This window comes from Penicillium rubens, assembly GCF_028828025.1.
Source record: "Penicillium rubens strain IBT 27055 chromosome Unknown utg000001l_segment0_segment0, whole genome shotgun sequence".
NCBI classification, from domain to species: Eukaryota; Fungi; Ascomycota; class Eurotiomycetes; order Eurotiales; family Aspergillaceae; genus Penicillium; species Penicillium rubens.
Genome location: NW_026890599.1, coordinates 1,187,821 through 1,204,036, shown reverse-complemented (window position 1 = coordinate 1,204,036; position 16,216 = coordinate 1,187,821). Strand labels below are relative to the sequence as shown.

At 50.1% G+C, this 16,216-nt stretch overlaps 6 protein-coding genes across 6 annotated transcripts; 2 read left to right on the top strand and 4 right to left on the bottom strand.

Moving 5' to 3' along the window:
• Positions 1 to 791: 791 nt before the first annotated feature.
• On the bottom strand, positions 792 to 1,730 carry cyp4 (peptidyl-prolyl cis-trans isomerase; the record flags this gene model as incomplete). The annotated part of the gene is made up of 4 exons (XM_002562300.2): positions 792 to 978; positions 1,040 to 1,146; positions 1,212 to 1,381; positions 1,556 to 1,730. The coding sequence occupies 4 exons, from the start codon at positions 1,728 to 1,730 to the stop codon at positions 792 to 794; spliced, it is 639 nt and encodes a 212-aa protein (XP_002562346.2).
• Positions 1,731 to 2,570: 840 nt separating this feature from the next.
• On the bottom strand, positions 2,571 to 5,278 carry N7525_000493 (putative cell polarity protein; the record flags this gene model as incomplete). The annotated part of the gene is made up of 2 exons (XM_002562301.2): positions 2,571 to 2,975; positions 3,035 to 5,278. 2 exons carry the CDS (start codon positions 5,276 to 5,278, stop codon positions 2,571 to 2,573), a joined length of 2,649 nt encoding a protein of 882 aa, XP_002562347.2.
• Positions 5,279 to 7,523: 2,245 nt separating this feature from the next.
• On the bottom strand, positions 7,524 to 8,426 carry N7525_000492 (uncharacterized protein; the record flags this gene model as incomplete). Its single annotated transcript, XM_002562302.2, has 1 exon — positions 7,524 to 8,426. The coding sequence occupies one exon, from the start codon at positions 8,424 to 8,426 to the stop codon at positions 7,524 to 7,526; it is 903 nt and encodes a 300-aa protein (XP_002562348.1).
• Positions 8,427 to 8,907: 481 nt separating this feature from the next.
• N7525_000491 (uncharacterized protein) lies at positions 8,908 to 9,228 on the top strand (the record flags this gene model as incomplete). Its single annotated transcript, XM_061211589.1, has 1 exon — positions 8,908 to 9,228. The coding sequence occupies one exon, from the start codon at positions 8,908 to 8,910 to the stop codon at positions 9,226 to 9,228; it is 321 nt and encodes a 106-aa protein (XP_061070815.1).
• A 411-nt stretch (positions 9,229 to 9,639) lies between these two features.
• N7525_000490 (uncharacterized protein) lies at positions 9,640 to 10,390 on the top strand (the record flags this gene model as incomplete). The annotated part of the gene is made up of 2 exons (XM_061211588.1): positions 9,640 to 9,775; positions 9,906 to 10,390. The coding sequence occupies 2 exons, from the start codon at positions 9,640 to 9,642 to the stop codon at positions 10,388 to 10,390; spliced, it is 621 nt and encodes a 206-aa protein (XP_061070814.1).
• Positions 10,391 to 11,352: 962 nt separating this feature from the next.
• On the bottom strand, positions 11,353 to 14,864 carry hmg1 (HMG-CoA reductase; the record flags this gene model as incomplete). Its single annotated transcript, XM_061211587.1, has 3 exons — positions 11,353 to 11,689; positions 11,751 to 14,464; positions 14,529 to 14,864. 3 exons carry the CDS (start codon positions 14,862 to 14,864, stop codon positions 11,353 to 11,355), a joined length of 3,387 nt encoding a protein of 1,128 aa, XP_061070813.1.
• Positions 14,865 to 16,216: the final 1,352 nt, after the last annotated feature.

Genomic DNA, 16,216 nt, shown 5'->3' with positions numbered 1-16,216 from the left:
GGTATCGTATCTGTGCATGGTGTTGTCTCACGTTCCAATTGCGCTTTGATTCTGCAGCATTTCCAGATGAGTTTGATATCCCAATATTTGTTTTATCTTCGAAAAGGCAGAGGGCAACATGCACTTTTTTGTGTCCAGATTTATTGTTCCTTGTTATGCCTTTTGATCTCACCCATAATGTCATGGAGTATGAACCCTCTCTTTTCCCTCAATTGCTCTCCACCCAATTGCCCTCTAATAATCAATGAAACAAACTCAAGCAGTCTATGCATTTAATCAGAATTATTTAATGTCACATAGAAGGAGGTGGAAACCTTTTCCCCGAGAAAAAAAAAAAAAAAAACTGCCATCCCACGCGGGGTAGGTAAGGCGACGTACCTAGGTAGTTACCCGCACACTGAATCGCGTGGAGTTCCCTGGAAAAGAAAGTGGAATGACTTGTAATGGGATAATCTCCATCGATTTCGAGCTTTGCGATGGACTAGCTTAAAAAAGAATATGCATAGGTTGTGATGTAGCTTTTAGGAACTTTGGCTTTGCCTTCTTTACCTTGCAAAGGAGTGTACTTCAGTTTTTACAAGACTACAGATCTACGAATCGAACATCGGTCCCCACGACAGATAGGCATGTATGAGCTAGCTTGGTAGAAACTTTAGATTACAAGGCGCAAAAGGGAAAGCCACCTATGCTAGTCCCACGCCGCAATGAAGCGTTGGGGAAGAACCAAGTTCATGACGAAAAGAAAGACGTTCATCCTCCAAACACCCAACTAAATCTCCATAGCGAGCTTTTTAGTTGCCACCGCAGTTGACGATGGTGGGCTTGACGTTGCTGCGGAGGGCGCCGGAGGAGGAGCCGAGAGCCTCAATCTCCTTGACGACGTTCATGGACTCGGCATCAGCGACCTCGCCGAAGACGACGTGCTTGCCATCGAGCCACGAGGTGACAACGGTGGTGATGAAGAACTGGGAGCCGTTGCTGGAAAGAAAGGGAAAAGTTTAGTAATTTGGAGCATCTGGGATACAGAACTGAGACTTACGTGTTGGGGCCAGCGTTGGCCATGGACAGGAGACCAGGGCGAGTGTGCTTGTGGACGAAGTTCTCATCGGGGAACTTCTCACCGTAGATGGAGCGGCCACCGGTACCCTATTCCGGTAAAAACAAAAGTCAGATACCAAAGATTGCAGGGTCTATTAGGAAAGAAAACTCACGTTGCCACGGGTGAAGTCACCACCCTGGAGCATGAACTGGGGAATCACACGGTGGAAGGAAGAGCCCTTGTAACCCTTACCCTGCTCGGCATTGCAAAGCTCAGCGAAGTTCCTGGCAGTCTTGGGGACCTCCTTGTTGTAGAGGTTGAAGTTGATGCGGCCAGTCTTGGCTAATGAGGGAATTAGCATCAATTCCAATTCCAATTAAAGTAGCACGATTTGAAATGGTCAAGCTTCAATACTAGGATTGAAAGCTGGTGGTCGGAGGCAGCAAGGTGAGATTGAGGCAAAACCCCTCTGCCCCGCCAGGAATGAGAATAACAGAACTGATGGGGGAAACTTACGGGTAGAGGAGCCAACAGGGGCGTACTGGACCTCGAAGAAAGCGGAGCTGTTTTCAGACATAGCGACGGTTGATGAAGAGAAAGATCGGGCAGCAGGGTGGAAAGAAGTACAATTGAAGAGAGAAGAAGAGAAGAGGGAAGAAGGTGGGGTTATTGACCTCAGTCGGCAGAACATGGTGAGGGGCAGGGCGGAGCGGGTGAACTCGGGTACCGGGCTACTTTGGGGTTAGCTTGTTGAGGTTCGCATAAAGACCACTTGTGCATTTTCTGCCTGAGGCTCCACTTTGGAGCTTCTCCAGACTCTCCAGGGGGAAAACACTATTGCTTCTGTTGCCTAATGGTGTCTCTGGAAGAGTCTGAAGCAAAGTGAAAATGCACTCTAAATTTCACATGACAAGGATGCAACTTCACTTACAAAGAAATATAGATTGATGATGCGAATTAAAGAAGTAGAAAGAAGGAAAAAAACTGAAGCTCAATGCCAAAAACCGTCTAGAGCTCCGTGATTATGTAATGTCTTCCGGGATATCCCTGCCGAGCTAGCAGTCTTGGCTACGAGAAGATATGCATCTTTAAAGGGGTAAACTTGCGTTGATTTATTTGATAGTCATTAATGTATACGGAGTACTTTCATTTCACTTGTATGTTTCCAAAATGCAAGGAAATAACAGCCCGAGGCCAGCAAGCGGTCGTGAGATAAGAAAAAGGAACAAGTCAAGATGAAATCAGGCCGAAAAACCTAGATCAACAATAGAAAGGGGCTAGAATAAAATACAAAGAATAGGAAAATGTGGAAGAAGAGAGAAGTGACGGAGAAAAAGAAACTCTATAAATGCCACATATGTCGGGACATCGTTTCAGACATTGTCCACTCGTTGTCATAGATGAATAATCGCTGAAAAGCAAGGGGCAAAGAGGAAGGAATATAAAGAAGAATTCAAGGGGAAAGAAAGAGCCAATGGGTAGGTAGCCCGGAGTTCATGTCACGAGAAAACAATGCCTCGGATCGAGCTCATCACCGGAAGTCATCTTCCTCGTCAGCAACTACCGATGTGGCCTCCAGGCGCTGAACAAGGTCTTTGGTCTGCCGGGCGATCTCAAATGCAATGGGAGGCAGTTTGTTCGTGAGCTCACGCAATTGCTCAGGGGTGGCGGTGTCTTCACCCTCACTAGCAGTGGCCGCCAACCGGCCACGGCACTGGTCCAATGCCGCGATGACCGGTTCAGACGTCTGCCGCAAGGCGATGTCTCCGCTGCGTTCACGTATCAGTTGCTCTGTAGCGGAAACCACATTCATAACAACGTTCGAAATGGCAGAGACGTGCGTCTGGACAGTATGCAGGTTGTCCTCGGCTCGGATACTGGCCACCAAAGCTTGAATTTGTTGGACCATGCCATCCGTCTGGTCCTCAACATAAAGCTAGAAACACGTGTTAGTAAACGATTCGTTGCCATACTATCTTTCTCGGGTCGACCCACCTTAAGTTCCAACACCTCATGGTCTTCTTGTACATGCCCCCAGCCATGATTGAGGTGATTGGTCGCACCATTCTGCATAGGGTACTGAGAGTCATCCGGGCGACTTATAGCACTGTAGACGGAGTTGTTGCTCATCCGCTTTTGATTAGCAGATGTATCGAAATAGTCAGGGAATTGCTCCTGAGATACATCCGCCTCGTGATCTTCATCCTCCATTTCATCTACAGGCGATGCCTGGATCTTCACCGCCCGTATCAGGTCAATAATAGCTGTGCAAAGATGGGAGGCCGCTGCATCAAGGAGTGACACCGGAGACAGACCACTAGAGCTGGCAAAGTTACGAGTGGCGGTGATCATGTTGTTTGCTGTCGTAGACACCTGGCCCTTGAGCTTTGCGCGCAAAGCAGCGGATCCATCCACCGGGATTGGTGAATACTCCACGTCCTGGAGGATATGGCGGACTGTCCCAATGACCATTTTGAGCTGGTGAAGCACCACATGTGATTCCTCGAAACGAGCAACTCGCAGGAGCTCGTCCACAGACACCTGGAACTTAGTTACGTGGATATCTTTGACCACTCCGTCGGCTTGCACCAACTCATGTTCTTTGGCAACAAGACTTGCGTCTGGCCGTGAGTTGGCGAAACCACCGGATGAAGTGCGAAGATGCCGCAGCTGCGCCTTGACTTTGGCGTAGCGGTGCTTCCATTCGTTGGCATCTGCCTCGAGTCTGTGCACCTCGTTCGAAAGTTGTTCTTCGCGTTCCCAATTGGAGTGGCTCTCGGCTGAAAGGGTCTTCATTTCCATGAGGAAAGCCGCTGCCTCGCGGCGGACCTCGTCCGTCACTTGCTTCTGCTGTTGCAACTCTGCTTGTAAATTCTGGTGCTGAGTTTCTAGATCAACATAACGTGCTTGTAGACCCGCATCATCGACTCCCCGGGAAGAGCCGTTGAGCTGGCTGCGAAGATCCCGTTCCATGGTCTCGTGCTCGTTTCTTACTCGCTCGAGCTCTAGCTGAAGCGAGCTGTTGAGATCCTCAGCTTTTGATACCTTGCTCTCAAGGTCGTGTCGTAAGTCATCCCACTCCTGGCGTTCGTTATGACTGATCCCGGAGGAATCTGCATCTTGTGATGAATGGGCCAACTCTTCATCCTTGGAGCGGACCAATTCTTCTAACTTTTCGATCTTATCCTGGAGAACCGATACTTGTGTCTGGCTCTCCTGCAACAGTCTCCGTTCATTGTCGCCCAAGGTCGTTGTAGTACCGCGTCGGCTCAAGACAGCGTCAAGAGCAAACGCATCACTCCGAGCATCATCCTCATCCTCTGGTCCCATATCATCGCTATCCTCAACCATTGTACTCTTGTTGGGAACCATGGTATTGCTCTGAAAAGACCGAGGAAAGGGTCCGTCGCCATTCATACTCGGTGGGCCCCCAAGGGAGCCACTCCGCGGTGGAAAAGGACTGCCTGGGGGTCCGCCAGACGGGTACCCTCGTCCCATACGCGAAGGAGGTCCCCGGGAAGACTGCGAGGTACGAGCGCTGGGAGGGCCCATATTGGGAGGTGGCCGGCCGCGATAATCTCGGCTAGTGAAGTGCGGGAAGCGGCGTTCCAGCTCGCAGAAGACGTCGGTCGCCAGGTCTCGGAAACGCACGTGGTGGAGCGCAGCAAGCCTTTGGCGGGCATGGTTGCGCTTTTCGTGGAAGTCGTTGCGGGCGGGGAGGTAAGGAGGCACGTCCGGACGAGGCGGCCGCCCGGGAGGCGGCGAGGCCTGCTGGCGTCGGATCAATTCGTCGTAAACATCCGTGGAAAGTTCGTGGAACTGGGTTGGAGATAGCCGCAGCAATTTGTCCCTGGCTTTATTCGATTTGCGGTCGTCGCGGGCTGTGCCATTCAAAAATCTTCTCAGGACACCGTAGTGTTGGCCCAGTATCTCCTCCATCTGACGATACCGTCTTCCATCGCGCTGGCCATCCGCTAATGTCCCGGAACTTGATCTTGCGGCGACCGAACTGGGTGGAGATGGGTTACCGCTCCGGGTGGAAGGTGACAGCGAAGGAGGTGGCCCACTGGGACTTAAGGGTGCGCTCGGAACGCCGGAGGTCGGAGGTGTGGCTAGGTTGGGTCGTGATGATGGGAATGTTGGCGAGAATGGAGAGTCTGACTTTCCATACTGATTCAGCCCCGACCATTCGCTGCCATCGACAGAGACAGGCGACATAGCTCCCGAACCCCCATTCATATCAGGGTCAAAATGCGGGTGCTCCGACTTCACCAATGAATACTCAGCCTCACTGTCCGAAGGGCCAGCTGCGGATAATCGATAAAGGCATTCACTTCGTTGCGGCAAAAGTTATCTTCCCCGTATTTCTCCACTAAGATTCCAATCTGAGACAATGGAGCCGGAGGTGAGGAGCCGTGATTCGCCACGAGGCAAGAAGAATAAGAGTAGCAGAAAGTACCAGATCCGAAGGAGTGAAGGACTGGACTGGGGGAAAGGGACAAATCGAAAGTGCGAGAGTGTGGTTTTAGTGTAGTTGAACTCTGCGGAGTTCCCTTACGGCAATACCCGTCAGGTACTTCAAGTTCCTTACAGGCACTACATGCATCGAATGCATCGACAGGGATTAATGCGTGAGGATGTGATTTCAGATCTCATGGACTTTATTTTTCTTTCATTGATTTTTTCTTTTTGTTTTTTTACTTGGCTATCTGTTAACCTCTGAAGATCGTTTTCCCTAAAGCTTGAATAACATCAATACCTAGTTAAGCAAAACATTGGTTATACAATACTTGCGTACTCGTATTCGATACTGCCAAGGACACGGGCCAGGAAGTTAATTGCCAAGGGGCTTACACATGGACAGAGTACCTAGGTACTCCGTACACTCTACTACGGAGTATATAACTACCCTTTCTTGCCTGGTCTAAGTAGTTACTTATAACATGTTAAATGAAATAATATCCATACATTTACCTCGGAATCTGGCTGTGTCTACATATGTACACATATGTACGGAGTACCTGTATAAAATTACTCCGTAGTAGAATCAAAAAAGAAAGGAGTTGGCGATTCTAGGCCCTTGCGCCCCATAATTTTGTACACCGTATATACCTATGTTGTCCGTACATGTATAAAAGTACCCCAGTCCCACCTTGTATTTGATGAAATTTGGGAATTTTAGAATGAAGCTAGTTAATATGAGTATCCTCTACGGAGTATACTCTAAAGCTATTAAGAGCAGCAGGAATAGGGTGAAACCCAGTTGATTAATGCTCTATATAGACATGAGAATCTGAAGCAGGGAACTCATTAAATTAGTAATAACAGTTGCTCCTACCTAGAGACAGCGATACTTTTGATGTGTCCGGAATATACATTATTGTTAAAGATAACGAGGACTGTATGCTCATCGGGATTTTAGGCCGCGCGATATGGCTTTCTCTTCCTGTTTTAGTGCCTCTTGAGCAGAATTAGGCATTCACCCATATTATTTATATGAATAAAATTAATATAGCATTATACCAGGTACCTTCGTGGGCAGGAATAAAAAAGAATTGACAAGAGTGGGATTCGAACCCACGCGCTTTCGCATTACGGTTCGTTTATATATAACGTATTGTTATACATATCCTAAACCTGTTGATTTGTTAGTATAAATTACAAGAGATATGACTGCAGCGGAAACTCACGTAACGCCTTAACCACTCGGCCATCTTGCCAAACTGAATGGAACGTAATTGTCTACCATAATCCTCATTGCTACGCAATTCGCGCAGTCCAAGAAACAACAACAATAAATTTGATATGCTACACTTATGTTGTATACCTCAATGACCAACGCTTTTTTCTTGAACCAAGAACGATGGCGAAGCGCATAGCTACAAACCGAGCTTTACGAGCGTTCGACGCGGAACCCTTCGTGGGCTATGGCATCGATGGACGCTGGCGGAGAGGTTTGGTTCGTTAAGGAGCGTAGTGACGAGCGTCCAAAACGTCGACGTCGTAGATCACGAGATACCTAGGTGGTGCCTATATATAGGGCGGAGAAGCGTAAACTTACTATTATATGGTTGGCAGTCGTCCGTAGAACGTTCTATAGCCGGTAGAGCGCGGAGGGTCCGTTTGCGCCACCATAAGTTGAAGGCCCAAACGCAATATATACGGACTTAAAGGTGGAAGAATTTGTACGTAGTGTTACCTATAGATTTTGACCTTTAGCGCGGCTAGGATATGCTACTAGTTATAACTACTAAGAGCCAAGGGAAAGGAAAAGATGATATATGACTATTGGACGGGATATCATATGGGCATGTCACAGTTCTCGCGTCGAAAAGAAGCAATATGAAAAGACCGAAACGCCCCGGGAACAACTGACCTAGTGAAGGCGGATCATTAGAGTGAGGGGAACAGTGTAAAGGTGTTGCTAGAGCGTAAGGTGCACCACGAAATAAGAAACAAGACAGATGGAAAAATAACGAGCAATTCAGAGACGGAGTAGAAGGTCCGTCATGTCCGCAAAATCATTTTGACTTAGCACGACGTCGGTCTCATTTGCTGCTGGGGAGCGGTTGTAGAGAGCGGCGAATGGCAACACCATCGGAGCGCCGACCACCAGGTTAGGCTGTCCGGCGACCCCGGTAGAGGTCACTTCGACCTCGCTAGCACAGTACGGCTGTTGAAGAGGCGGGCGCTGTGGAGCAAGTGGCGGCGTGTTTGGGGCTTGCGCGCAGAGGGACCTAATGTTTGCGCGTGTGAGGGGTCGCCTGGCATTTGGCGGAGCTAGCTGCCATTTTTCGTAGTAAAGCTTACGCTTTCGCACCGAAATCAAGATAACAAAACGGGTTTCTCCGTTGGAATCTGCGAACCACTTGGCGGCGTCTTGTCGGAGCCGTGGGAGAGACTCTGAGACTCCAGTTTCGATAACCAGGGTGGGCCAGCCGAAGGTTGGCAGGCAACGGGAACGTGGGACAAAAATATTATCGCCCTCTTTTCCTTTGCCAACGTCAGGGCGGTACGTCGTCGACCCGAACCACGGGCACTCGTGGGAGGGGATTCCCATAGCGATAAGCTTTGACGTCACGAGAGTTGAGAATTGATGCGTCGCCCCCTCGTGGGGCCCGCTAGGAACGACTTTAATAAGCCCAGTGGTCTGTTCCCATTGGAAGCGATAGTTCACTTCCCCGAGGCTGTGGTTGTCGAGCTTCTCGATGATGTTTGGTCGCAGACCCAGCACCACAATCCATTGATTCCCGTCATCATGGTCCTCGAACCACTTCATAATATTTCTTGCCTCCACTTGCAGTGCCTTCATGCGAGAGAAGGTCCGGACGATACGCCCTTCTGGAAGGCCTGACATGAGAGAGGACGCGGGATTGGGGTCTTCCATTGCTGGGATTGGTGGGTGGGGTTGATGGGGTTGATGGGGGTTGAATGAAAAGAGGATTTTCCTCAGACAAGAGAGAAGTCATTTTGATGATGTGTAATTCTCACTGCGTCATAGACATAGGATGAGCGGAATTGTACTGCTCAGTCTTAACCTTATCGAGTGGTTAGGAGAAGCTAGGGAAGAAGCTCAATGGTGAGCGGAAGAGAAGATCGCGGAGTTTGAGGAACGCAGACGACTTCAACAAGGCGTCAGCGACGACGGCGTAGTGATACTCTCACTTCGCTCTCCTTGCCTACTCAACTGACCCTCCTTCCCCTCAACCCATTCGTTTTGCCATTCTTACGCTCTTGACTTCCCATCTCAGTTTCATGACTTTTTACCACCTTTTATTGATATTCTATTGATATTGATACCTCGTCATCGTCTTTTCCTCGATACCTTTTACGTTGCCTACCTTACACCTTTCATACTCCATTTCATCATGCCGAAGAAAGTGTCAACGCGCCCATCCAAGCCTCGCCGAGGATTTTGCGAGGATAAGGATGACGTATGCGAGGACACGACCCATATTGCCGCAATGAACAAGTATACCCAGCGGGCACTGACAATGCGACCACGTCACGTAGCTTTGCCGTATTACGACGAGGTCAAGTACGACACAAACGGCAAGCTCATCGCTCTACCCGCCGAAAGACGACTGTCAGACACTCTAGTATTCCTTGTCATCGGACACGACATCGTCGCCAAAAGGAATCGCTATGCCAAGTGGCCGGCCGACTTTGATTTAAACGGGTATATCTAACCTGACCGTTGGCCTATCGGCGACCCGGTTATAGTATGGGCCTTTGGCCTCCCCTTCGTCGCCGTGTTCGCATATTACTATGCTTTGGTTGGCTCTGACCTTCGTAGTTACATCTGGCTGCTCACTAAGAAACTCTGCCACAATGCTCTCAAACACTAAGGTTTCCACTTCGGTGAGGTGGTCGCACTCCCCGACAGGGTGCCATCCCCTGGCCTAAACAACTTCTATATCGACGCGGACTCTTATGGTTGGTCCCACTTTAACGTCAAACCAACCGTACGCTGCGCGACCGAAAACCTCTTACTTACCTACCACGACAATATGCTGGTCCTCTCTCTACCCACAAATATCATTGCATTTCATCCTAGCCTAGGCTAAGGTAGCGCCCACCTCGCACAACAACCAGCTACGATGCCGTCCGCTGATTGGGACGAACTCCGGAAGAGCGACTATACCCGCGCAACGACTATAGCTTTCAAAGACAATAACGCCATTCGCCTAATTCCGACTGTTCTTGAGCGACGACCCTCGGATCCTAACCCTATAGGTACGCAAAACCAACCCAACGTCACCACTAGGAGTGTCGCAGTCACCCGAAAACGCAATCTCTCAGGGCCTCACGGACACCCCTCTTCACATATCCTACTAAACATCGACGACTCGGAGTCGTCCCTTAGCGAAGTGCCTGACGACGTTCCCGGCGCCAGCACACACGACGACACACCACGACACACCCGTCGCACAACCATCCTCCGATAGACAGGACAACCGTAAGGACGCAGCAGCTCAAATGCCTACCAAGAGGATTCGACGTATCTTTGGAGATTTCGATACCGATCTTACCGCGGACTGCACACAAATTGATCGTGTTGCTCAATCTGCACAAGTCGTGACACATATTCGCCACATGCTCGACTCTCCAGAAGCACGTCGCGTGCTCCGATTGAGTGACGAGCTCGAATCCATCTATGAGGAACACTGTGCAATGGTAGACAAGGTCACGGTTACACTTGCTACCAGGCCCGAATGGCACCGACGCGCATTACAACCAATCCTACGCGAAGTCACCTTGCCGACCGTCAATGACGCCGACGAAAGCTCTGTGCATGACGACGACGGAAACACTACAGGCCAAACACTACAGGCCAGGCACCTAACCTAGACGAGGACAACACCGTGAGCTACTACAGTTCACCAGCCCAGGATGACATTGACACTCCTGACTCCCCATTGCTTTGCCCTCTTCAAGACGACTCCGCTGCCGTCTGATTTGTCTTCCGTTTACACACAGCTTCGCTCGGTCTTGCCTTTCATCTACGGTGCTTTGCACTTAAACTTATTTGTCATCGAAGACCCGACTTCACTCGGTGACTTCAATCGTTTTGTGTCATCGAAGATCCAACTTCACTCGTTGACTTCAATATATACCTAGATTGTTATCAACCGAGGTCGGTTGAGATCTTAGGAAGCGGCAGATGTCACCGTCATGTGACGCGTCAGGTGATCACCGCCCCTAAGGGCTGCAGATAGTCTAGACAATATCATCATCTTTCCTTCCCCTTAGCTTTCAGCGCTTACACCGTGGCCTTCACGGGCGCGAGTTCGTCACTCTTATCTTGCCCTTTTCTTTGTTTGGGGTGGGATCTCAAACCAATCTGGCTTCTGGGTTTGTCTAACCATATTATATATATTTATAAGAAGGCTTGAAAAACAGATAAATTCTTTCGGTCATATCTATGGGAAGTGTAAAAAGAAAACAAAAGCCGAAACAATTAAGTACACAATGTAGAACAGCTTCAATACCCGCATGCAAGCTTTGAAGCGTTGGTTCTAGGCCTCCCAAGGGGGATGCCTTCAGTAGGCCTCATTTGGATCTTGTTGATCCACTGGCATGGAATAATTTCTCAACACCGGCCTGTCCGGAGACTGGAGAGCGTCGGTAATTGACATTATTTCCTGTCAGTTTAGAGGGTCTCCCATTATGACGCAGAGGCAAAGACAAGGCGAGCAATCCGCCGCAGGGTCTGCATCGAAAGTGAATGGTATTGGGAGAATCATGGGCCGTAGTCACACATTTACATTGGCCCACAGCTGCGGGCCAGGAAGAGCTGGTCATGTCATCGTTTATTTGGAGGTCATGGAAAGGCCACGGGTGGCGCTGACGGCAGAAGACACGGGGGTTGAGGACCGTGTGGGGGCTGCGCTACGGTTGTGGGCCATGTGTGCCTTGACGAGGTGACCGGCGGCAAGCGCAGCGCAGAGACTGAGCTCACCGGCCAGAACGGAGGCAGCAATGATACGAGACAATTGGCGCGCGTTTTCGCCGGGGGAAGTGGAGTGAGCACCGCGGACACCCAGAAGGTCCAGCATAGCACCCTGGGCTTCAAGAATAGTGCCGCCGCCAATGGTACCCACCTCAATGGAAGGCATAGACACCGCGATCTGGAGGTTGCCATTGTTGCTGATTATGAAATTCGTATTAGCATCTCAAGGTTCAAAAAGTGGGGATGAAGAAATCTTACTTCTTCATGGTTGTGATACAGCTGCTGCTCTCAACGTTCTGGGCAGGATCCTGACCAGTGGCCAGGAAAATGGCAGACACGATGTTAGAAGCATGAGCGTTGAAGCCACCCAAGCTGCCCGCCATCGCACTTCCGATCAAGTTCTTGCTGACGTTCAGCTCAACCAGTGCGTCGACGTCGCTCTTGAGGACACTCTTGACAACATCACCAGGAATGATAGCCTCTGCTACCACGGACTTACCACGGCCATCAGTCCAGTTGATCGCAGCGGACTTCTTATCTGTGCAGAAGTTACCGGAAAGCGAGATGATGGACATGTCCTCGAAGCCACACTCTTTGTGCATAACGTCCAGCGCTTTCTCACAGCCCTTGGAGATCATGTTCATACCCATGGCATCACCAGTGGTAGTCTTGAAGCGGATGTACAGGTAGGTTCCGGCAAGTGCAGTCTTGAGACTCTGGAGACGGGCAAAGCGACTGGTCGAGTTGAAAGCTGCGGTAATGATATTCCGACCTTCCTCGGAATCGATCCAAACCTTAGCAGCGGCAGCCCGGGCCAGGGTGGGGAAAGTTACACAAGGACCACGAGTCATACCGTCACCAGTCAGGACAGTCACTGCACCGCCACCGGCGTTGATTGCCTTAGAGCCACGACTCGTACTAGCCACCAAGACACCCTCAGTAGTAGCCATAGGAATGAAGTAGTTTTGTCCATCGATGTTGATAGGACCAGCGACACCAAGAGGAAGGGGCAAGTAACCAATAACGTTTTCACAGCAAGCACCGTGGACAAGACCATAGTTGTAATCCTTGTAGGGGAGCTTGGAGTGTTCCAAAACGGAAGTGATAGCAGAGGTAGCAGGAGTCCGGGAGACCACAGATCTGCGGATCTTCACAGCACGAGTAAAGGCATCAACGCGACTCATCAAGTTCTCATCCTCCATGGACTTCTCCAGCGCGTAACCTGGAAGTTTTCCGCGAAGGGAAAGATCGATCAGTTCCTCATCGGTAAGCAAGGGCGCGCGCTTTGCCTTGAGCAGGGCCTCGCATTCCTCGGCAGTCCTGGTTGACTGTTGTTCATTTGGTTCAAACTTGGGATAGACCTTCGGTGCGGCCACAGGCTCCAGGGGAGGGGTGGGGGCAGTCTCGGGGTCCTTGATACTCCAGCGAGCAGCATTGAAAAGATAGCCGTTGAGGATGATGCTCAGAGTCAAAGCGGCGATGATCCACTTGCTGATGATAGGGTCTTCAACGCTCTTGAGCAGACTTTCCAAAACCTTGCCACCCACAGCATCCAAGAACTGGTCGGTGTACTCGATATCAAACGAACCAGAGTCGGTAGGGGCTGCGTAGTGAACTGAGGGATACTCCAACTTGTACTTGATCGGGGACAGGATGGTAACGATAGTCTCCTGTTTCTGGCTCTTGGCCGCCACATACACAGTGTCCAAGCCATTCTCTGCCACCTTGAAAGGATCAATGGGGGTAGGAGACATGATGCTGGAGAAACGGGAGAGCAGACCGCCGTTGCCGGTGTTCCGGAAAGGAATGGCCGACATGTTCACAACATTGATCAAGATCAGACCACCAACCATGAGAATCTTGAATCGGCGCACGTTGCTCGACTTGATCTTGCGACCAAAGATGCTAGTCTCCGCATCGCCAGATCCGGTGCTAGGCCAGTCGTTGCTGGAGGCGACATTCTCGGCAACAGTGTGGGTAATGCCATCCTCCTCCAAGGCCTTGCGAAGCGCCACGTGACGCTTGATGCGGGTAATCTCCAGCTTGATACAGAGAATTGTGGTATAGAAGGTGAAGAGAAGAACGCAGTCAAAGAACAAAATCAAAGCCGCCAGGAAGCAAAACTGCTGGAGTCCACCTTGAACTCCAGAGGCCGCACCCAAGGCCAACAGACCAATCTCAATGCAGTAGTGTTGAACAATCTCGAAACCTTGCTCCTTGATTGCAGCTGCGATAGAGTCCTGAATGGATCTCGGTGTGCTTGATGTCAGCGGGCGAGGGGCAGCACCGGGACGAGGTCGGCGATTGTCTACGGAAGCATTCAGAACGGCCCGAGTGAACATAATCGGCTTCTCGAATCCAATAGTGACAACCAAGAATGGGAGACCTTCGGACAGCAAGAGGAGGTTGATAGGCACGCCAAGCCTAGTAGTCACGTGTAGACCAAAAAGGAAAGCAAAGCTGCCAGAAAGGAGCACGGTAGCCGCAAGCCAAAAGTTGGAGCCCAATCGTCGCATCGAGAAGAAAAGTGAAACGAAGCTCAGGTGCATCGAGATATAGCCAAGAGCCATGATAACAATGTCAATGGTTTCCGCGTGTTTGATCAGATCCACAAAGGAATTCCATGCATCCGCGATCCAGAGCTTTACAGCTCTGCGGGATCCGTAGGCCGGGCCACGAGCAGCTCGCATGATCCATTTCTTGGCTTCCTCCTCATCCTCATCTGTGGATGGGGTGGGGATCTCCTGCACGGCCCTCAAAAGTTCCGAGACTTGGTCAAAAGGCACAGTGTAAACCAGGGAAGCGTCATGGGTAAATTGTGAGAAGAGATTCGGGGTGTACGGCACAGAGTTGGCAGAGATATTCGCAGGGATCGGGACATCATCAGCTGCGGGGGCAGTTGAATCAGGGTTGGTGGAGTCAGGGAAGATGAGGGTCGTCAGAGCCAGGTGCTGGGCAGCAGGCTTCTCGGTCTAATATTCCCTTGAGTCAGCATTTCTTTTTCGGTGCCCCAAAAGAAAGGAGGAATTGGCTCACCTGGGGGACAGTCCAAGCGTCTTCCGCCTGCCACTTCCACGCAGTTGATTCTCCAAGTCTCAAATTGCGGCTTCCCTGGAGAAGGGCATCGGCGTCAACCTGTCCCGCGACGCTTTGAGGGTCTTTAGAGGTATCAAGCAGGCTGCCCTCAAGGAGGCCCACGTAGGTGGTACTAGCAAGAAGGGCAATCACCACGAGGGTGTGAATAGGGTGCACACAGGCCCGGCGGGAGATGGACTGGAGGCCCGATACAATGTGACGCCGGATCCAGCTAGGTTGGGTTTCGCGCTCTTCCTCGGTTGAGCTAAGGCGTTTGGAGATAAACGAGGTAGCCATGGTGACGAGTCGCGGAAGCGGTGAGGACGTCTGTTGAAGGCGTTGGGGTTTTTAAGACGGTCCGCAAGGACCAGAACCTGCGAGGAAAGCCGTCGTGGATTGGCGTTTTACACCAAAACCAATCCGGAGGAGAGAATCTTTGAATTGGATCTAATTCTGTGACCGCATGTGGGCTGCACAAGTTGGTGTTCAAGGACTGGGCAAGGTGCCGCTAAATTTTTTTTCCCTCTCTTAGTTGGACTCAGACATACCCAGACAAACGAATGCACATACCGGTAGAAGTCGAGAAGCTCAAGGCACCTTGGAATTGGAGGTCGTAAAGGGAAAAAAAGTAAGGGCCCCCCTGAAGGTAAAATACTAAGTTGCCGGAGACCGCTGGAATTAAGTATCGCCGACAACGGGGGTCGCCAAGCCACCAAGCAGTGGGGAATCGGGTCTTCCTGCGAGGTAATTTATTGGGGGATGTTGGTATTTTATAAAAGAGAAACAAAGGGAAAAAATCGAGGAAATTGGGATAATAGAGGGGTTAAGAAGAATGGGAAGAACAATAATAAGCCGGATCCCCGAGCTGACATTAAAGGGATAATTCCCAGGCTTACGATCCAGGCTGCAAGATTTAATTGAAAACTTGCATACAACATATATTGCAGTGGCTTGCTATAGAAATGTTGGAATATTTATATGAATACATATGTAGTGAAGTTCACAGGTACTCTCCAAATAAAAAACACCCTAAGTACGAAGTGCCTCGAAGTGCCTCGAAGTGCCTCGTACAAAAGTACAAGAATCTGGAGCTATTGGATACACAGGCATTTCTTTGTGCTTTTCCATGTCGATCTTTAAAGTATAGTCACGGGACACAACATACAACCTTACTATCGTTGCACAATATACGCATGAATTGAACTCTCTTGACACTCTCTTGACTCTTTCGGGAGGATACTTCCACACACAGTATGTATTTCTCTGATCTTGACGTCTTTACGTGATACAAAACTGTGGGAGAGAACGATCAGCGAAGACTCCACTCGTCTCGTCCAGGGTTACTTGGCCTTGTATTCCAATGAGGTTTTATTCCGTCCACGTCAGCCACACTGCCCTTAGTCTGAAGAGGAAACCCGAAAGATATCGTGGCCATCCAATCTGCGAGTCCATGTCCGAAAAAGTGTCCACCCAATTTCTCCCATGCCAGTGAGAATCCACCCGGTGGAGCTCCGGAGAAATCTGATAAAAATCTGATAACTCTGAGTCAAATCATCTTCTCCGATTGACTCCATATATCCATAATAAACTCGGTAACCGAGCTTGCCAAGTGAAAAGGAGGGAAAAGATAAGATCGTTTACTCGGTGAA